This window comes from Lissotriton helveticus, chromosome 9 (genome assembly GCF_964261635.1).
Source record: "Lissotriton helveticus chromosome 9, aLisHel1.1, whole genome shotgun sequence".
NCBI lineage: Eukaryota > Metazoa > Chordata > Amphibia > Caudata > Salamandridae > Lissotriton > Lissotriton helveticus.
The window spans coordinates 1,260,085,664-1,260,108,312 of NC_136070.1; the positions used below are offsets into that span (position 1 = coordinate 1,260,085,664).

Below are 22,649 nucleotides of genomic sequence, written 5' to 3' on the forward strand. Positions count from 1 at the left end.
GGTAATCGATATGTGCACGTGTCTCATATTTGTTCCATACTCATCGTACAGGAGCTGTATTGCACATAGTTTACACGTGCCCTCCGAAAGCAAGCTGTTTCTATTTCTTTGTTGCATGCATTTGTGTTCTGTAGTGCAGATAACTCAACTGATACCTGAGCGTTTTACTGGTAACATTGGAAGAGTGACACGAGGGACTGTCCATTGCAAGAAACATCAGCAAGTAATGCTAAAAGTAGAGCTCAAAAGACAGTGATGGGATGGTTGATGGATAGTGGGTTGATATGAGGCAGAGAGCGGAGCGATAGGTAGATCCAAGTTGAGGGATCTAAATTTAGTTGAACATGCAGCGAGATCAAGAATCCTCAGGTTGCGAATGGACAGTCCATGAGGTCAGTTTATCAGTGACACTTCTGGGAAATGGGAAGCTTCAGATCACAGCAGGGCATGGACTGTAGAGAGCGGTGACTCTGCAGCTGATCCAGAGAAGCACTTAGTTAGTTGGCAATGTGGGATGTTGAAGTTTCTGTTTGCTTAAGCCTTCTGCGATTTTGAGTAGGTTGGTCGGCTGTACAGGTTTGTGAAGGTGCAACGCTTTATAGGTTAGGCAGGTGATTTTAAGTTTGATCTTGGCTTCCGAACCAGTGTTGCCCTTTTAAAACCGGAGTAATCGTTTGTAGTTTCTGGTTACAGAATCGAGGTGAGCTGCTGAGTTAAGTATGGTTTTCAGAGGTGCTTGGTGGAATCCAGCTAGTCTAGCTTTCGTGCAGGAAACAATTAAGTATTGTGCAGTTGTCCAAAGGTTTTTTATTTTGAAAGAACGTAAGCAGAGCTAGAAGTTAGATAATTTCTCAGCCTGTATGGTCTGGGAAGGCAGTAGCGGAAGGATCTTGATGAGTGTGGAAACAGGCATACACTCTTGTGACCAAATTTGGGCACATTCATTAGACTGTCATGATTTGCCCAGACTTACCTTGTCTTAGGTTTTAACTGTCTTTCTTTCCTCCTATCCTTTACAACCAGGTCATTGGACCACCTGACCATCTCACATTACAACATATGTATCTTTCATTGTGTAGCAGCACTAGCAGCCATGAACGTCTTTATAAGATAAAACAAATATTATCATAGTATCTTTTACTTTCTAGTGCCAGGTCTCATATAAACATGAAGTCCATTCCCAGATCTGTTCATTTTCTTTTCAGGATGTAATGCCCATCACTTTGCCTGAGCTCTGAAATTATTTTTGTACAGCGAGAGAAATAGGAAGTTCTGCTCACAAAGTCATGGCAATATAGAGGACTTTTGTTGCCAATCTCTGTTACTTTGTGGCCCTGGGCATTGCACACAAGTCAAATGGTCTATAGAGTGGGGTCCACAGTGTTCTTGAACACAAGCTCTTGCACCTTTCTGGATTCAGTATCACCTTGTTTGTGAATCTTCTCGATTTTTAACTTGACTTGGGAGAATGCTATAGTGAATCAAGCGCCACCAGACATGTTAAGAGGAAAATAAGTTAGTTTACACAGTTGGAGTGCCTTCCAATTCATACAACGGATTTTGAAGTAGATTTAGGTCGCACAAGAGCTAGTGCAGTTCTACCTCTCAAGCAGCTTGCCCTGATCTCATAAAATACACAATCAAGTGAGCATTCTGTGTTGCACCATTTTCTTTAAGTGTTTTATTTAGTGATTGGCACTGTCTTCGTGCCAGTTCCCTGTTTTCCTATAAATACTGACCCTTCGAAGCCAGTAATGTGAATTCAACTGGACTTCAGAAAAAGCTCTTCGACAAAAGGTGAGAGAGATGTAGAACCAGGACTGTGTTTTTTTTTCACCTGCAGACTAGGACAGGCCTAGAAGTTTGAAGACCAACTGCTGCACCCTGCTAAGAAGGTTGATCTTGTCCTGGTAGCTAAGTGGAGGACTACTGAAATGGAAGAGCCTTTACTGGATCCTGTTGGGCCGGCCTGAGCAGCATCTGTGGACAGTTACCGGGTAGTGGAGGGTGTGCTGGGGACCATTGAAGGATTTCCCATTTTGGTGAGCCTATGCTGTCCCTCGACTCACTTGTCTTTGTAGAACCCTTCATAATCGTTCCCTATCCTGAGATGGATAGGAGGGCTAGGTTATGTTATGCTACCCTGTTTATTAAGCGCGCTGCTATCTATTCAGGTGTCCTAGGTGTAGAAGACAGAAAAAAGGGGTGCCTATATGTGGCTCATTTGACATAAAGACAAGTCTTCAGTGCACTCCTGAAGTGTAGCAGAGTCTAAAAACTATACAAGAATGGCAGGAGGGCATTCAAAAGTTTGGCAGCAACAACCAGAAAATCTTTTCCTCCTATACGGGTAGGTTGGAATCGAGGAACTTGGAGTAGGAAGGCATCAGAGGATCGCAGGGAATGAACCAGGATATGGTGTGTGAACTTATTTTTAAAATAGGTCAGACCCAAAAATGATAAGCACGATAGATATGACAAAGTGACTTAGAGGTGGTCCTCTTCTCCAATAGACGCCAGTGCAGGGCATCTAGTGCTGCTGATGCAGAGGAAAAGACACACATGGATGATTGATTTGTTCACCCTTCCGCCCACAGTCTGTTGTTTTTGCTGATGAAGTGGAGCGCCTGGAGCGGGTCAGAGCAAGTTTGGTTGCCTCGTTATCTGCGTGCCGCAATTTCGTCAATGCCCCCCACTGAAGTGGGAAAAAACAGGCAATTGCAATAATCCAGCTGACTCAAAATGGCCACCTGGACTACTATCCTGTGAATGGCCGAAGGAAGAAAGGGCACGATTTTCCTCAGAAACTTTAGCAGCAGGTAGCAGGAAGAGGACACATGATTAGCTTGTCTAACAAGGAAGAGATCAGCGTCGAAGAAAAACACAGGGTTTTTCACAAATGTTGAAGGTTCCTGCAGCATAAGCCAATTTGGAAGCCAGAGAGTCGAAGGGCATGGTAGAATACATGAGCCGTGGGGAATTCCACAGTATCTCTGTTTTATCGGAGTTAAACTTTAATTAAAATGTTTATGCCCAATCAGGAGGTATCAACCTTCACACAGAGATAGAAAGAATTGGGGGAGACCGGACCTAAAGGATCCATAGAGATGGCCAACTGGGTTTTGTCGGCATCGTTAATGCAGCGGAGTCCCAACAATTTTAACAGAGGTCAGATGTAGAGGTTCAGCAGAGTTAGCCTAAGTGCCAACACATGAGGGGCTTCATGTTGCATGGTTTTATATTGCGACTGATAGGGTAGAAGAAACTCAGCCTGGCACTGAGCCATTAAGTAGGAGTTACACCACATTGAAGCCTGCACTTTGAGGCCAATCTCCACCACTCTGGAGAGGGATTAATTGCGATACTGTGTTGAAAGAGGATGATAAATCCAGTAGCACTAAGGTCAACGGGTTTGCCTTATGCCTTATCCACTTCCCAACCTAGTAGCTCTGTTTCAGTATTATACCATGGTGTAAACCCAGATTGTGCTGTTTCCAATATGTTATTCTGCTCTGAAAAGTAGACAGCATGTTCAAACGCTTCTCCAGTATCTTCACAACAAGGGGAGCAGCAAGATTTGTCTGAAATTGGACAGTAGTATATGGTCAACATTGTTTTTTTTTCATAAAGGCCCAGTAAGTGCCTTTCTCTGCTCCAGTGGCACAGAGGCTTTCACAAGAGAGTTGTTAAAAAGCTCCAACAGAGCGTGTGACAGCTCAATTTTAGTAGCTTTCCAAACGTTGGTAGGTAGCGGATCCAAATATGATCTGGAGCTAATGTGTTTAAACCATGGACTTACATTTTATCAGGGCAAAAGAAACAAAGTTGTCCAAGCATTGGGCCATGATTGTTTCTATCCATAATGCAACTCCTTTTTCAGGGGGTAGAGGACCATCAGTGACGTAAGCCTGAAGATCATAAGCAGAGCTACTAGGCTTCTCTGTGCTGTGGGGGTTCACCAGAGAACTAAAATCTGGCACTCCGAGATGCCTGTAATTCCAGTTCCTGACAAACTTTTGCAATCTTTTCCCCACAAAGGTTGGATAAGATTGTCTGCCAGCTCTTGGGAGTGTGCAATCTGGCAAAGGGCATATCCTTCAGCAGAGCAGAGAATGATTGCAGCTCCCAGAGTGGTAGACACTCGGCAAAGGGCAACCCTTTCATTGTTTTGTAGACCACTCTGTGCCACACACAAGCTGCCAACTTGATTAAGCACAGATGGCCTGAGGGACTGCACTGCCTACCAGAAAGGGGAGAGAAGCCTATGCTCATCCACAAGCAAAAATGTCTACCAATTAGGCCCTTCATCAGACCAGCTGATGACATGCTGCAGCTGTGTTGCTGCATAGTATTAAATAAATCAGGGAGTCCCAGCCCTCCCTCCAGGCAAGGGAGTTTTAGGGTGTCCAATTTCACCCAACCTCTTTCTTCCCCACACCAATGATTTCAGCATCTGATCACATTGGTGAAATGTAGCAGTTGGAATTGGGCATATAACATTTTGCCAAACACCTCAAGTGTCTTATCCTTTACCATGTTGATGGACCCAGAGATCCCACTGCGGGTCTCCGAACACTGCATGTCTGGGCAGTAGGCAACGCAAATGTTCCACATGGCATTGTCAGTTATATTACTGCCAGTGAAAAGCTACTGCCTTGTGTTAAACAGCTTTTCGCTGAGCCACATGTAAGCAGATAGCAGGTCTTAACGATGGCCCAGGCTAAGATAATAAGCAAAAGAAACAATTGATGGACGGAATGCTGGACAATGCAAACATTCACCCCCAGTCACAAGGATCTGGGTTAAATCCATCATTCTTTTGCGCACCACACCACCCCAGTTTGGACCCAGCCATATCCAAATCAGTCTTGACCCTGTTCCTTGTGGGAACAGTCCAGCCCGAACTGCCAAGCCAGGTCCTCCCTGGACCGGAAACAAGCATCCTGGGACCGGTTTCAGGGCATCGCGCCACGCTAGCTTGAATCCAGTGGTGTAGTGAGCATGGGACCCACGTTTGGGCTTACCCTTCCCACTTAGGGCGACAAATGCCAAAGAAACAATTGATGGAGGGAATGCTGGACAAAGCAAACATTAACCCCCAGTCACAAGGATCTAGGTGAAATCCATAATTCTTTTGCTCACCACACCACCCCAGTTTGGACCCAGCCATATGCAAATCAGTCTTGACCCTGTTCCTTGTGGCAGCCCGAACTGCCAAGCCAGGTCCTCCCTGGACCAGAAGCAAGCATCCTGGGACCGGTTTCAGGGCATCACCCTTCATCAGCCAGGCTAGTTTGAATCTAGTGGTGTAGTGAGGACGGGACTCACATCTGGGCATACCCTTCCCACTTAAGGCGACATATGCGGCATACCCGAGTAGGACGGGTATGCCCAGACGTGGGTCCCGTGCTCTCCATGCCACTGGAGTCAAGCTATCCTGGCTGATGAGGGCTGAGAGCCCAAACCTGGTCCTAGGATGCTTGTTTCCAGTCCAGGGAGGACCTGGCCTGGCAGTTCGGGCTGGACTGTTCCCATTGGGTGCAGAGTCAGGGCTGATTTGCATATGGCTGGGTCCAAACTGGAATGGCATGGTGCCCAGATATCTGTACTGGGGTGAATGTATGCCATTGTTCTGCATTCTGTCAATCAATTGTTCTTTTTGCATAAGATAACCCTTGAGAAGCTGCTCCTGGACTCCAATCCACCCGGAGAAACCATCTGCTGTGTCTGCAACCAATGCCAAATTATAGCTGCGTTATTGAGAGCATTTAGCCTGCTATACGTCTATGCTAGCTGTCCAGTGAGGGCTCTCGTTACCGCCTGGGGCTCTCTGCCCCCCTCTGGTATTCCGAGCCCCACACATATATGTGAGGTTCTATGTGTCTAACATATTTGTAGAAAAAGACAATGAATAATGCATCTAAATAATTATGGGCATTTGTAGCTATAATGGAGCACTGCCATTTTTATTTATATTTCAAGATTTAATGAGGCATAAAGCATACAAACTTTTTCCATGCAAAAATGTTTTTTCAACTATTGTACTGATTTGAAAAATAGAGGCAAGTGTTACTTAAACTGATAATATTTAATATGCATATATATTTTATATAAGCATGTGTATATATATATTCAGCAGTTATAATTACCCGAGTTAACTATAACTTATGCCCCATGCAATGCACTGCCACGGACCTCACATATTCCATCACTGTTAACATGGTCTGTGACATCACTGATCACATCTCAAATGACATCACTGATGACATCATCCAGTGAGCGTGAGTGTTTCCTGAACGTTTCCGATACTGAAAGATATATACTGAGCTACTGCATCAGTTAAATTATTATTCTTTCTGTCCTACTAATGAGTGTTAGTGTTTCTAACATATATCATCTGAACTATAATCCTGTTTTTAAAGCGGGTGTACACTTACGAGTAAACTAGCCTTTACGCAGACACATGCTGATGTATGTGTATGGTTGTGCTTTACGACAGTCTAAGCTGATCTTTGAGACTTCACTCCACAGTGATGGCTGAGTATAGTTGTGTTTTATGACATACTTACCACTTTGCTTGGACTTCTCTCCTTTGTGATGAACGACTGTAGTAGTAGTTTGCAATAACTTCATCTTTTCCCTAAGACCTCTCTCTTGGGTGTAGTAGTGGCTTGCAACAGACTGACCTCTCTGCTGACACCTTTCTCCAGGATGAAGAATAATTTTACTAGTGGTCTGTGACACAGTGGCCTGTCCGCTAAGACATCTCGGCTGGGTGTGTGTTGTTGTGGTTTGCGTAAAACTGACGTCTGCACTACAGCTCTTTCCAGGTTGCCGAACGGTGTTATTGTGGTTTGCGATAAAATAGCCTGTACGGTTGGACATCTTACTTTGGTCATTAGTGTTTAGAGTAATGGTTTAGAAGATAAAGGACCATCCGCTTAGAACTCTCTCCTGGGTGATAAGTGAGTGTGATAGTTGATAAGATTACAGTGAGCTCTCTTATATAAAAAAAAATTGAAATGACTTTTATGAAGTATATTGTAGTATACTTTGCTGGATGATGTCATCAGTGATGTCACTCACCATGTCACAAGTGATATAATAAGTCCGGTCATAAGCAGCGCATTTGGTGGGTGAGCTATAGTTAGCTAAGGTAACTACAACTTCTGAATTTGTATTGTTTTGTGTGTGTAAAATCTGAACCTAACTATAACATTCCTGTAGCCTTTGGGTTTTTTTTCCAGTGAATTTCGAAGGTTTTTTAAATTCTGTTTCCTAGCTATAACGTCCCCGAAACCTTTGGTTTTTTCAGTTAATATCTATGTTTGATGCTATTTCCTAACTATAATGTCCCCGTAACCTTTGGCTTTGTAGTGAATTTCAATGTTTATTTTTAATATATATTGTACCACAATTTGACCCATAATTTCAATTTACTAATATACATTTTCACAAGTTTATAAATACATTTTATTCACACATTCATTCTTATATATTTTAAAACAAAAAAATTAAGGTATGGTAACTTATGTAGTCTTTCTATAAATGCAATGCACCAAGTCTTTCTTCTTTTTTTTAAATTCATTTTATGAATCTGCAGAACTGTTCCCAACACATACGAAACAAACATATGCTTTTGAAATTCCTATAAGTGTATCACTGCCTGGGGGTGTGAGTGTGTGAGTAGGTGGGTGGATCTGTGGTGAGTGGGTGTATGTGTTTTTTTTTTTTTAAATTGGGTCTGGATCCACAGATTCGACACGGAGCACGCCGGGGGTCGTGCTGAGCACCGCGGTGGATCCACAGACCCTCGCATGCTCCCAAAATATTTTGGGGACAATTTCTTGCCTATGGGATGACCATCACAGACCCCTACACTAGTCTCAATTAACATAATGTCGGCTGCAACATTGTTCTCAGGTTGCGGCCAGCCAATCATGGCATTGCTGTTGGCGCATGGATCCGTTAACCCGCCCAGATTTGTGAAGCTAGATCTTGGTCCGCAAAGCGTGCTTTCTGTAATTTGATGTAAATTTGTTCAGTAGTTTCGGAGTTATTAAAGTAAAAAAGATATATGTATTCCTAGAGATGCGGATCTGTTTGGATTCGCAGATCCACGCGCCAACAGCAGTGCTGTGATTGGCTGGCCGCAACCTGAGAGGAAAGTTGCGGACACCATTTTGTTCATTGGGACTCGGCTCCCAGTGGGTAAAATAAAAAGTTAAAGTATTAGAAGGGGCCAGGATAGAGGTACCCTGACACCATGGGACTGAGGGAGGAGTCTGTGAGGGACCACCCAGATCTCACAGATTTGGGTGGGTCCACTGATCCAGACCCCAGTAAAAAAATAAAAACACACCCACTCACAGGCCCACACACCTACTCACACAACCACTCACACACCCATGCAACCACACCCACATAACCACTTACACACCCTCTCATACAGCCACTCACACACCCACTCGCAGACCCACAAACCCAAGCACCTACTCACACACCCACTCAGTCAGTCACACATGCACTCACACACCCACTCAGTCAGTCACACAGCCACTCACACACCCACTCAGTCAGTCACACATGCACTCACACACCCACTCAGTCAGTCACACATGCACTCACACATCCACCACACACAGATTGTTTCTCTGCTGTCTTTAATTTTGAATTCTTCTATAAGGGGCTGTAAATAATAACAGGTAAATTGTGACTCTTCAGATGGCGCATGTAAGTGCAATTCTTTTTAAAGATCCAGCGATTTAACGTGAGGAAAAGTGGTGTTACATTCAGGTAACGTACCTTGCTGAAAAATATATTGAGTGTGGATGTTGCCTTTTGTGTTTTTTCCAAGGTACATGTCCCTTGCGGTGGTGGATGGAGGGGAGCATGGTGTGGGTTCGCTGCCCTCCGTTCCATGCATGTTTCTGGCTGCGGCCTGCAGTGACGGCTCTGTAAGGTAAGAATTAACTAATCCATCAGATTGCATCAGCTATTTCTGGAAGAGTCTCCACCATCTGAATCGTTTCAAGTTTTTTTTCTTCTTTTTTTTTTATTCGCTTCAAATTTTCATGAACTTATTCATTGGCTCTTTAACTCATCATGTTAAATTAATCATGAGGAATACAATACTGTTTGATGTCTGAGCGAGACTGTCTCTTTGCTCTGGCCTATTTCACTTCTTCGTTGACCAGTTATTGGCTGGATTCCTGCATCTCTTCATCCCATTGGTGCCTTGACCCACTCCATCAAAGACCCCACTTCTCTTGCTTTCATATTCATACCTCCTAAACTAATGCATGGCTTTCTGACCAGAGTAGATGCCTTCACCTGTTGAGGTACAGCTACTATTGTAGTGACGAGGGCAGAGAATAGTCATCGAGAAGGTCACAGGTATTTCAACTTAGCATTATTTCTTCAGACACATTCTTTGGTTCATTAACCAGTTTCCCATTAATACTTTTTATGATCAACGTGACACAGGGAATATTAATTGGTGTGTCTTTGAGCAAGTTTATTCGCTACAAATGTACTCATGGACAATAATCATACTCCTCACTCAATTTAACTTCCTCCACTTGCGCCTTAATGGTCAGAGTCTACATCAGTCACAATACAATCTCCAGCTGCAATCAGGCCGAGGAACTCCTGAACTGCTGCAGCATCTATGGAAGAACCAGCCAAACTTCACAAAACGCAGCTGAATGGATGGAAACACAAACCTCATTCATTAGTTTCATTCTTATCTGATCCTTTTTTGAACAAGCATTGGCAAAGCCAATAGGTCTCACCTACGCAAGAGCTTTTGGCTTTGCCAATTCTATTTAGCCATGAGTTACTTGGGTAGAGGAAAGTCACACAGAGTGTCACAGAGGGATATGGCAAAGAGTGGAGTAGAGTGGAGTGGCAGAGAGTGTCGTGTATTGGAAGGGCATAGTGTGGAGTGGTATACACTGGGGTGGCATGGAGTAGAGTGGGCTGGTGTAGAATTCATTGGTGTAGAGTGTTGCAGAGTATAGTGGTATATAGTGAAGGGCATTGCATTCAGGGGCATACAGTGCTGCGTCACAGAGGTCAGTGGCGTAGATTAAAGTGGTGCAGAGTGGAGTGGCATAGAGCTGAGTGATGCAGAGGGCATTGGTCCAGAGTTGAGGGCAGTAGCGTAGAGTGGAGCGGTGTGGAGTAGAATGGCGTAGAGTACAGTGGCATGGAATAGATTGTTTCAGAGTTGAGTGGAGTGGTGCAGGGCAGAGTGCAGTTGCGTAGATTGGCATTGAGTGTAATGCCATAGAGTAAAGTGATGTGGAGCACAGTGGAGTAGAGCACTGTGGTGAAGAGGGCATTTGCATAGAGTAGGGTGGTACAGGGTAGAGTAAATAGACGTTGTGTGGAGGGGCATAGAGTGCAGTGGCGTGGAGTGGTGTAAAGTGGAGGGGTGCAGAGTAGAGTGCAGTGGTGCAAAGTAGAGTGAATTGGCGTAGGGTGGAGTAGTCATGGTATGGTAGTGCACTGCCATTACAGACAGCACATTCAATTGAAATCACCATTACATTTGCACAGACATACAGTTTTACTAATAAAACTGTACAGTGCACAAATGAAAATGAATGGAAATTGCATCACCTAGTGAAGAACCGGGTATTTAGAACCCAGCGGCGCCAGGGGAAACGCCCGATGTCTTTGAGTTCTCCTGTCTTGGCATACAGAGACACAGGATACTTCTTGGTGACGTCAAAGATCAAAATGTATTGGCTGCAACCAGGAACAGAAATCTACGAAGCACGACACGTGTGGTTCGCCAGAGACTGCACAATTTCGTATTGCGAGACATCGTCTTTTATGCAAAAAATTACGCTTCAGGCAAACATTCCTGGCTAGCAGTTGCCAATCCCATGTATACACGACAAAAGCATTGCATGATGACAAACCCACATTTCAGTTGTCCAGCCCAACATTCTTGCTCGAACAGGCCGGACGGACCCATAATAAAAGACCTCAACCCAAACCATCAATAGGCCATAAAGGAAGGAACAGAAACAGATGAGAAGCAAGATAGCAGGGTGTGTGCATGTACCATAAACTCAGCAATGTCCTGATCTTTGATCTCTATCTTGACCAGCTGCCGAACAAGGAACTGGCCTGACAAGTTTAGCTTCGGGCAATGGAATCAGCTTGCTCAGATCACACAGAAGTCAGCTAAAGGTGTACGTGTCCCAAGGATTCATTCGGTCGTAGTCATCGGCCTATGTGAGGGCAACCACAAAATGGCTGCCATACACAAAATGGAAATCGAGGGTTCAGAACAAAATCTCTTATTTCATAGTGAATCCATCACTCGAACATGACGAAAACACTCGTAGATATCACACTCGTCATTTTCGGTCCGCTGTTACCAAAATCGTCACAATACGACGACTTTTATGGAACGGGTTCAGAATCACGGAACCTCAGACCCTCCTTTTGCCCTTACATAGGCAATCACCTAAATTCACGTCAGTCTGAATCCAGGTCTATATTCATCAGATCATCAAGATGTTGCTGTAGCATCATCCTATTACTTAGTACGTCTCTTGATACAGGTCTCCTTGCACACGAGGTAGCACAAAGGCCACATATAGCCGGAGCACACTGTACACAAAGACAGAGCAGGAAAAGAATGGCTAAGACTATCCCAATGATCATCAGAATCTTCCATCCCCAGGTGGATAAGAATCCCCAAAACCATCCCATTAACGACCAATCTCCTTCGTCAACGAGTATAGACTCTGAGATCTTGTGCAGCTTGGAAATGGCCTGGTACACTGTCGGAGCATTGTCTGGAATGAAAACGCAGCAGCTCGATTGAATCAGTTCACATACCCCTCCTCTATCTGCAAGTATGACATCTAACGCGACTCTGTTCTGGAGAGTCATAAGACGATCCGACTGGAGCTCAGCAGTCAAGTTACTAAGGGCACCAGCAGTTTCAACTACGGTGGACTCAACCACTCTCGTCAATTGCCGTATGTTCCTGCTGTTAACCATAGGTCCCCAAAACGGCAGAAATCCCTTCAAGAAATCTCCTAATTCTTGTCCTGCAGTATCTTCCTTACTGAAGACACCTCTAACAACTCTAGTCTTGTGGTAATCTGCCGCAGCTGTATAAGTAGGAGGCAACAGGAATGAGACAAAACATGTGCCCGAGAAATCAGAGGGCAACCATGTGTACGCTCTATCATAACAGACAAAATAGGTACCCTTAGCTGCTAGAAATGATGGGGAAGTCTGGGACGAAAAAACATACGTCTCAGTGCAGATACTCTTCCCTAACTGAGCTCTCGGATTCTTGCCATTACCTTGCAGACAAAGATGACCCTGATGGGGTATGATCCAAATCGGAGAGGATCTTTTCGCTCGCTGGTTCTCACTCAGACTAACTCCATATCCAGTCACGTTCCATCCAATATATACTAGTGTCTCATCTCTCGGGATCGTCTCATAGGAACTAACTCCTCTAATTATGTCGACTATACCCTTGACTAGAGCACTACTCTTTGGATTGTCCTTCACAGAACGTAGGGGGTAGACTTCACGAGCATAAATGAACATCGTTCTGTATGCCTACACAGAACCATTATAGCTGAATGTCAGGACCAGGTAAGGAATACCTTTATCAGTAGTATGAGGCATAAGACCACACACCCAACAGTTAGTCGTGTTCACTACTAGCTGGTGTTGGTGCAGAAGCTGAACAAAAGAGTTGTTAACAAATTCCAATCTTCTAATGGATTCATGTTCAGGCAGAGGATGAAAAGAATGCGAAGAAACAGTAGAAGAAGGTATGGGTTGTGTAGTGGATGCAAACGTCACTTGAAAAGAGAATATAATATATCCCATCAAAAACATCATCAAGCTAAGTAACATAAAAAGACATAATATTAGGAAACACTTTCTACTCATAATTCGACACATTTTGCTCTTAAAACTCATTTCTTCAACAGGTCTCTCCATCTCAAAAAACTCCATCCTCTATCCGTGCTGTTCGCGGCGGTTGGTTCTTCCGTGCTAAGGAATGCGTCTGTCAGTCCAGGGAACGCCCTAGGACCAACCAGAACCTCGACCTTGTGTCTTCGGCTTGCACTCCCAAGTCTTTACACCGCGACCTTACAGCTGAACCCGGATGGCGGTTCGAAAAACAAAAATCGGTCAAAACAGTTTCTCAGATGGGAGAGCTGAATTTCAAAAAAAGAATTTTTACTTTATTAGTCCCATGACTCTTGGTCGCAAATTATAACGGCCTTTATCAGGCAATGTCTGATCACGAAACAAAAGTTCAGGCTCAGTAGTGTCCAGTCGAACTGACGGTGGCACAGCTTCTTGCAGAAGATCGTCGCTTTCACGCTCCGAACTCGTCCCAATTAAACGTGCATCGCTAAAGGCAGAAAACGAGGCACAGTGTCAGTTTCTGAATCAGGGATACCCTCCTGGACCCACCGGTCGTACGGCAGAGGCAAAGGAGCCCTCTTACAATGTACGCCGTGGATCCAGTTTTTCTTTCCTTGCACTCGCACTGCAGATCGCGTAGACAAAAGCACCAAGTAGGGACCAGTCCAGCGGGGCTGATCGTTCTTTGTCCGCTGGAAATTTTTCACCAGGACCCAGGTGCCAGGATTGATGGCGTGTCCTGAATCTTCAGAAGCCTGAGGCAATGTATCATGAACCTGTTGGTGTAAGACACACAATTTAGCCGTTAAATCATACAGATAGTCAAGCAACACAGGGTGTTCAATCTCGCTGAATTTCGTCTGCCTCGGCACCCCCCATATGTTTGCCGGGCGACCAAAAACAATCTCGTACGGACTAAGTCCCACTCGAGAATGTACAGTCATCCTAGTTGACAAAAGTGCTATGGGTAAAGCATCAGGCCATTTAAGACCAGAGCTCGCCTGTATCTTGGCAAGTTTTAATTTAAGAGTGCCATTATAGCACTCCACTAGACCAGCCGATTGGGGGTGATTTGCAGCGTGAAATTTTTGTCGGATTCCTAAACCATCACACACTCTCTTCATCACTTGACCCACAAATTCACCTAGGGAAAAACTCCTTAACAAGGGCTTTAGCTGTGGAAAAGGCAGTATTATCTTTTAGGGGATATGCTTCTACCCATCTCGAAAAGGCACAAACAACCACGAGTACATATTTCAAGTTGTTGCATCTCTCCATATGGATAAAATCTAATTGCAAAACCTCAAACGGATACGTCGGAGGCGCAAAATGACCAGCTGGAGTTGGAGTTCCCTTACCAGGATTGTACATCAGACAAACCATACAATTCTTGACCACATTCTCTGCACACTTAGGAATTCCAGCATTTTGCCATACTGGAGCCAACAACTTACACATCCCTTTCGCACTGATATGAGCCATTCCATGCGCCATCGTAACCACTGCAAGCACGTACGCATCGGGTAACAACCATCACTGATGCTCTGACAACTCAACCCAACAACCATTCGCATCCAATTTACCCGTACTCTCTCTCCATATGCTCAACTCTTTCTCTGTAGCTTCAGCTTGAATAGACTTCACACTTTCTATCGTATCTTCACACATACTTCCATCTGGAACCCATCTCGTCGGACCTGCAACATACATTCGACTCATCACATCCCTCGCCACATCTTTCGCAACTTCATCCGCAAACGCATTACCGCGACCAACGTCATCGGTAACCTTCTTATGTGCACTGCATTTCACAATCGCAACTTGCAACGGCAAGGTAAGTGACTCAAGAAGCTCATTCACCAACTGACCATTCTGAATCTTCGTTCCATGAGACGTAAGGAACCCACGTTCCTTCCACAAGCGTCCAAAACTATGAGCCACACCAAACGCATACTGGCTGTCGGTATATATAGTCACTCTCTTCCCTCTCGACAACACACACGCTCTTGTAAGTGCAATCAACTCTGCTGCTTGAGCTGAATTATGTGGGATACGTGCAGCTTCGACAATCGTATGCAAAGTCGTAACAGCATATGCCGCAGTCGTATCACCATTCGGAAGTTTGAAGCACGAACCATCCACCCATAAGGTACCATCACACTTCACAAGAGGAGTGTCCCTGAGGTCTATTCTCCCTTTCGTTTCCTCTTCTGTCCTAAGAAAACAATCATGCTGTTCAGAAACATCTGTCTCTACTGAAATCGGCAACAACGTAGCTGGATTCAACGTATTGCATCTCTTTATGTGCCCATAACTCGCTAAGAGTGTCAGCTCATAAACTGACAATCGAGCACTAGTTAAGTGCTGCGTCTTGGTCCTGTTTAACAAGGTATCCACTGCATGTGGAACCATCACAATCAATGTATTATCCATCACCAAGCCAGCAGACTGTCGAATGGAAACAGCTGCTGCCGCTGTGGTTCTCAAACAACTCGGCAATGCTCTAGCTACCGGATCCAAAGTCGACGAGAAATACGCACATGGACGTTGCTTATCGCCGAACTGCTGTGTCAAAACTGACAATGCGCATCCTTCTCTCTCGTGGACATAGAGTGTAAAAGGCTTACTGTAATCGGGGGTACCCAACACGGGAGCCGAACACAACGCATCGCGCAATTCTGAAAAACCCTTCTGGCATCCATCAGTCCAAGGAATAGGATTTGGTGTATCCTTAACAGTAAGAGCTATCAGAGGTTTCGCAAGAAGCGAAAAATTTGGAATCCACTGTCTACAATACGACGTAATACCCAGGAAAGCACGCACTTCTCTCTGTGTAGTTGGCACACTCATTCTCGCAATCGCTTGAATTCGTTCTGGGGTCAATCTTCTTCCCTCCTTCGATAAGAGATGACCTAAGTAGGTCACTTCTTGTCGACAATACTGCAACTTTGAAGGTGACACTTTATGATGCAAGTCAGACAAATGTCGTAGCAAAGAAAGAGTAGCTTCTTTACAAGTTCCCTCATCATCAGCAGCCACTAACAAATCGTCAACATACTGAATAAGAGCAGTACGAGCAGGCATCGCAAGAGTGTCAAGCTGAGTTTTCAAAGCCTGGCTATAAATGGAAGGACTTTCACAATAGCCTTGGGGAGCGCGTTTAAACCGGAAGCTTCGGCCTCCTAAAGAGAAGCCAAAAATATCTCTACTCTCCTCAGCAATTGGAATACTGAAGAAAGCATTTTTCAAGTCTATGACTGAAAACCAGGCAGCTGAAGCCGGAATCATAGTCAGTAAGGCAGTAATGTCTGAGACAACTGGGAACTGTGGCACGACAATTTTGTTAACTTCTCTTAGATCTATTACAAACCTGTAAACAGGTGGCTGAGAAGAGTCAGTGCGCTTCAAGACAGGCAAAACCGTACTGTTACACATATTACCTCTCGTTTCTTCAATCACATCTTTCTCAATTAAATCATAAATTATTGCTAAAAGCGCTCTTTCACCATCGCTAGAAATCCTGTATTGGGTAATACGTGGCATTCTAACGTTCGCTTTCAGCGTCACAACATATGGCGGTATTTCCAAAAGACCCACATCATTAGGACCAGTAGCCCAAATAGTATCAGGAAGAGAAGACAATTCTGCCGGAAGTCGATCCTTCAACAAATACATCGGAGAGATCACTCTCTTACCCAGTGTAAGTTGTACTCCCGAGGGAGAACACTGTATTGTCACATACAATCTTTTCAACAAATCCAATCCCAGCAAATTCTCACCACAACCCGTCGTCAAAATAAGGGGTGTTTCAAATTCACAAGGTCCAACAGAAAGAGACAAAGGACCAGAAATCGGGTTTCTAACTGGGGCGCCAGAAAAACCTACTGAAACATTTGTTAAGCCAGACAAAGGTGCGCCAGGGAGTTTAGAGTGTATAATAGAACTCTTCGCAGCACCAGTATCCAACAGAAAAGGCTCTGACACACCTGATGTAATCACTTCAACATAAGGTCCACTCTGATCTACGGGAACTGAAACAACTCCCTATCTTTGTCCATGGCTCTCCTAGCAATCAGTATCATCCATATTCTCACCTTCGACGTAGTAGTCGTCAGCATAGTACTGAGTCGTCCTACCAGACGCATTATTCTGCTGATCAAAACAATCCATTGAATTTTGTGGAGGAAAGGAACGCGCATTTTGGGGGAACACACCACGTCCCCTACCTCTAGAAGCTTGCTGAACACCCCGACCTCTCACACCAGAAACACCATTCGCGCGTTGTAACAAAACTGGGCAACTATTTTTAAAATGACCCGCTTCTTTACAATATGCACACTGATTAGGGCCTACAGGAAAACGCTGTTGAGAAGGCTCGAACCTTTGCAAGTTTCTCTGAAACTGCTGAGGTTGCTGATAATCACATTGGTTATTACGAGGCGGATACGCTTGCTGCAAAAGAACCTTCGTCTTCAAATCTTTAGTCTTCTTGTCTGCTCTATCCTTCTCATCCTTATCTCTATTTTCATAGTACTGTGCAGTAGCCAATATCTGTGCCGACGAGGAAACAGCTCAAGAACTCTCTGAATCCTTTAACTTAGTACACAACTCGGGAAGCAAATTATGCACAAACTTATCAACAAACAACCGTTGACCACCTTCAGTACTCATATCTTGACCACTATGGTCAATGAACGTCTCTTCAAACCTAGTGAAGAAATCGGACACACTTTCATCTTTCTTCTGCGTACACGTAGACAATATGTCCCAATTTACTCGCATAGCAGGCATTAAAGTCTTCATGTAAGCAATGATCTTACCAGGAAGTTCTGCAACTAAAGGCTCAAGTTTAGCACCACCAACTTGTTGACAATCCGCAGCACCAATATTAACCCATGTATCACCTAACTCATGCGCATGGTCCGTATGACGAATCAATCCCCACAAAGGTTGTGGTACAACATTTCCAAACAACATGTCTATATCGGCCAAATTCATAACACATGAGTCTGCAGTCTGTGATAATTCCTTATAATACCCTGCAGGATTTTTACGGGGGTCAGGCAAAGTCTGCTTAAGGGCCGAAACTTCAGCTCGCTTCCATGGAACATGTACCCAAACACGCTGAAAATGAGCCGGCGCAGCTACAATACCAGCATTAACATTGGCCTGAACGGCCTCTTTCCACACCGGAGGAACCTCTCTCATCGGATATTGTCACACTTTCCTTCTAACAGAAGGATCAGGCTCGAACAACGACTGAGGAGGAGACTCGCTCCTAAACGAAAGCAGTGTCGCTACCGCCCTTTCAACGTCGAGACCCACAATCGTACCTTTCGCAAACTCGGACTGTACACGGAATAACTCTGACGGAGTCTGTCCCAGATCACCATCTTCCCATTCTTCACGAAGGAACGTATACATCCTGTCAAAAACATATCTCTGCTTCGGTGCTTCCCATTGACGGAAGACATCCATAACAGACTCTAAATAATATCTTAAAGGATCAGTAACCCATTTACGCGCTAAATGATCCAATACGGTCCGTTCTTCGAGACCAGGTATTTGGCTACGCAACTGTTTACGCTCTGAAACAGGGGTCGTACTCGATGACCCAAAGAAAGGAGACAAAAGACTAGTAACAGTATCCGTCATTCTCTGTCGAACAGAAGTAGAAGTTGACAGGACAGGAGACAAAGCGGACTGAGAGGAGGCTGATGTAGGAGCAGTAGCAGAGGAGGCAGCAAGAACAGGAGAAAAAGTCGTTTGAATTGGAGACGGAGCAAGTAGCAAAGTCGGCGGCCCTTCAGAAGACTGCACCAGAGGAATAGGAGCCAACTGAAGAGGAGCTGGCGGCTGTGCAATAACAGGAGGCAAAGCAACGGGAGGTTGCGGAGGTGCTGTAGCACTCTGCGCATAAGGGGGTGGTGAAGTCAACAAATGTGACATCAAAGGATCTTTCACAAGGTCCTTCGTCGCGTCTTGCTGAAGAGGCGGCAAAGCTGGATAACATTCATCAAACGCCATTTTATGTTGCCTGTGCAACTGCTCTCTCGCTTGTTCTTCTTCATTATCTTTAAACTGTATAGCAGCTTGCATTATCGAGATGCCCTTTTCTCTTTTATTTCTCTTCGCTAATTTAATTTCTTTCTGTTTGGCTTCCTTTCGCCATAGGCGGAAAGAGTCAAACATCGCCGGCCGGGCTTTCTTCTTAAAAAGTGTAACCTCTAGATTGTCTAAAATTTCCGTGTCATAACTACCATATTGGGGCCACTTCAGGACACCATCCTTTCTAGTGTAGCGAATCCACACTTCATTATACGTGATGGGGCCCACGCCATGTTTCACATAGAGCTCCTAGGTTAGAGTTCCAATCGGAAGGACCGGACACGAGTCCTCCAATCGGGAATCCCTATTACAACCGCAAAAAAATATCTTTCCAAGTCTGTTAAGACCAGGCATCTTCGCTCACTAGTCTAGCTTCAAACTTCAAGGGAGTATCGAATACGATAGTCTCGTGAATACACAAGTCCCTCGGCTTTGGCGCTTGCAAGTTCCAAATCAAAGAGCCCAAGGGATACCCAAAAACTAAGGGCTGGGAGACGCTCCACTCATACTTAACTGAGGTATCGATGACGTCGCCAGAAGACCCGTCTATTGTCTCGCTCTACAAATCATCAAAGGCTCCAAGACAGGGCGACAGTCAGGGCAGCAGTCCTTCGTAGCCGTCGGAAAGCGGGGAACCTCGCAGCAAAGACTTTCGGACCACGACGACATACAGGGGTCGATGAAGTAGTAGGCCTTCCTCCAGAATTTTCACACGAAGCTCCTCACGATCTTCAGGCTTGGACCGGTACCGCTGAAGTCGCCCCACGTTGGGCGCCAACTGAAGAACCGGGTATTTTTTAACCCAGCGGCGCCAGGGGAAACGCCCGATGTCTTCGAGTTCTCCTGTCTTGGCATACAGAGACACGGGATACTTCTTGGTGACGTCAAAGATCAAAATTTATTGGCTGCAACCAGGAACAGAAATCTACGAAGCACGACACGGGTGGTTCGCCAGAGACTGCACAATTTCGTATTGCGAGACATCGTCTTTTATGCAAAAAATTACGCTTCCGGCAAACATTCCTGGCTAGCAGTTGACCAATCCCATGTATACACGACAAAAGCATTGCATGATGACAAACCCACATTTCAGTTGTCCAGCCCACCATCAATTACACGGGAAAGCCCAACATTCTTGCTCGAACAGCATTGCATGATGACAAACCCACATTTCAGTTATCCAGCCCACCATCAATTACACGGGAAAGCCCAACATTCTTGCTCGAACAGGCCGGACGGACCCATAATAAAAGACCTCAACCCAAACCATCAATAGGCCATAAAGGAAGGAACAGAAACAGATGAGAAGCAAGATAGCAGGGTGTGTGCATGTACCATAAACTCAGCAATGTCCTGATCTTTGATCTCTATCTTGACCAGCTGCCGAACAAGGAACTGGCCTGACAAGTTTAGCTTCGGGCAATGGAATCAGCTTGCTCAGGTCACACAGAAGTCAGCTAAAGGTGTACGTGTCCCAAGGATTCATTCGGTCGTAGTCATCGGCCTATGTGAGGGCAACCACAAAATGGCTGCCATACACAAAATGGAAATCGAGGGTTCAGAACAAAATCTCTTATTTCATAGTGAATCCATCACTCGAACATGACGAAAACACTCGTAGATATCACACTCGTCATTTTCGGTCCGCTGTTACCAAAATCGTCACAATACGACGACTTTTATGGAACGGGTTCAGAATCACGGAACCTCAGACCCTCCTTTTGCCCTTACATAGGCAATCACCTAAATTCACGTCAGTCTGAATTCAGGTCTATATTCATCAGATCATCAAGATGTTGCTGTAGCATCATCCTATTACTTAGTACGTCTCTTGATACAGGTCTCCTTGCACACGAGGTAGCACAAAGGCCACATATAGCCGGAGCACACTGTACACAAAGACAGAGCAGGAAAAGAATGGCTAAGACTATCCCAATGATCATCAGAATCTTCCATCCCCAGGTGGATAAGAAATCCCAAAACCATCCCATTAACGACCAATCTCCTTCGTCCACGAGTATAGACTCTGAGATCCTGTGCAGCTTGGAAATGGCCTGGTACACTGTCGGAGCATTGTCTGGAATGAAAACGCAGCAGCTCGATTGAATCAGTTCACATACCCCTCCTCTATCTGCAGTATGACATCTAACGCGACTCTGTTCTGGAGAGTCATAAGACGATCCGACTGGAGCTCAGCAGTCAAGTTACTAAGGGCACCAGCAGTTTCAACTACGGTGGACTCAACCACTCTCGTCAATTGCCGTATGTTCCTGCTGTTAACCATAGGTCCCCAAAACGGCAGAAATCCCTTCAAGAAATCTCCTAATTCTTGTCCTGCAGTATCTTCCTTACTGAAGACACCTCTAACAACTCTAGTCTTGTGGTAATCTGCCGCAGCTGTATAAGTAGGAGGCAACAGGAATGAGACAAAACATGTGCCCGAGAAATCAGGGGGCAACCATGTGTACGCTCTATCATAACAGACAAAATAGGTACCCTTAGCTGCTAGAAATGATGGGGAAGTCTGGGACGAAAAAACATACGTCTCAGTGCAGATACTCTTCCCTAACTGAGCTCTCGGATTCTTGCCATTACCTTGCAGACAAAGATGACCCTGATGGGGTATGATCCAAATCGGAGAGGATCTTTTCGCTCGCTGGTTCTCACTCAGACTAACTCCATATCCAGTCACGTTCCCATCCAATATATACTATGTCTCATCTCTCGGGATCGTCTCATAGGAACTAACTCCTCTAATTATGTCGACTATACCTTGACTAGAGCACTACTCTTTGGATTGTCCTTCACAGAACGTAGGGGGTAGACTTCACGAGCATAAATTGAACATCGTTCTGTATGCCTACACAGAACCATTATAGCTGAATGTCAGGACCAGGTAAGGAATACCTTTATCAGTAGTATGAGGCATAAGACCACACACCCAACAGTTAGTCGTGTTCACTACTAGCTGGTGTTGGTGCAGAAGCTGAACAAAAGAGTTGTTAACAAATTCCAATCTTCTAATGGATTCATGTTCAGGCAGAGGATGAAAAGAATGCGAAGAAACAGTAGAAGAAGGTATGGGTTGTGTAGTGGATGCAAACGTCACTTGAAAAGAGAATATAATATATCCCATCAAAAACATCATCAAGCTAAGTAACATAAAAAGACATAATATTAGGAAACACTTTCTACTCATAATTCGACACATTTTGCTCTTAAAACTCATTTCTTCAACAGGTCTCTCCATCTCAAAAAACTCCATCCTCTATCCGTGCTGTTCGCGGCGGTTGGTTCTTCCGTGCTAAGGAATGCGTCTGTCAGTCCAGGGAACGCCCTAGGACCAACCAGAACCTCGACCTTGTGTCTTCGGCTTGCACTCCCAAGTCTTTACACCGCGACCTTACAGCTGAACCCGGATGGCGGTTCGAAAAACAAAAATCGGTCAAAACAGTTTCTCAGATGGGAGAGCTGAATTTCAAAAAAAGAATTTTTACTTTATTAGTCCCATGACTCTTGGTCGCAAATTATAACGGCCTTTATCAGGCAATGTCTGATCACGAAACAAAAGTTCAGGCTCAGTAGTGTCCAGTCGAACTGACGGTGGCACAGCT

At 44.8% G+C, this 22,649-nt stretch overlaps 1 protein-coding gene across 2 annotated transcripts in view; it reads left to right on the plus strand.

The window, feature by feature from the left end:
* Nucleotides 1-22,649, plus strand: part of WDR6 (WD repeat domain 6) — a 62,690-nt gene that overhangs the window by 17,297 nt on the left and 22,744 nt on the right. For both annotated transcript variants that reach the window (XM_078662438.1, XM_078662439.1), the window contains exon 3: nucleotides 8,858-8,962. In XM_078662438.1, coding sequence (XP_078518564.1) covers nucleotides 8,858-8,962 — 105 coding nt within the window. The remainder of the gene's footprint in view (nucleotides 1-8,857; nucleotides 8,963-22,649) is intronic.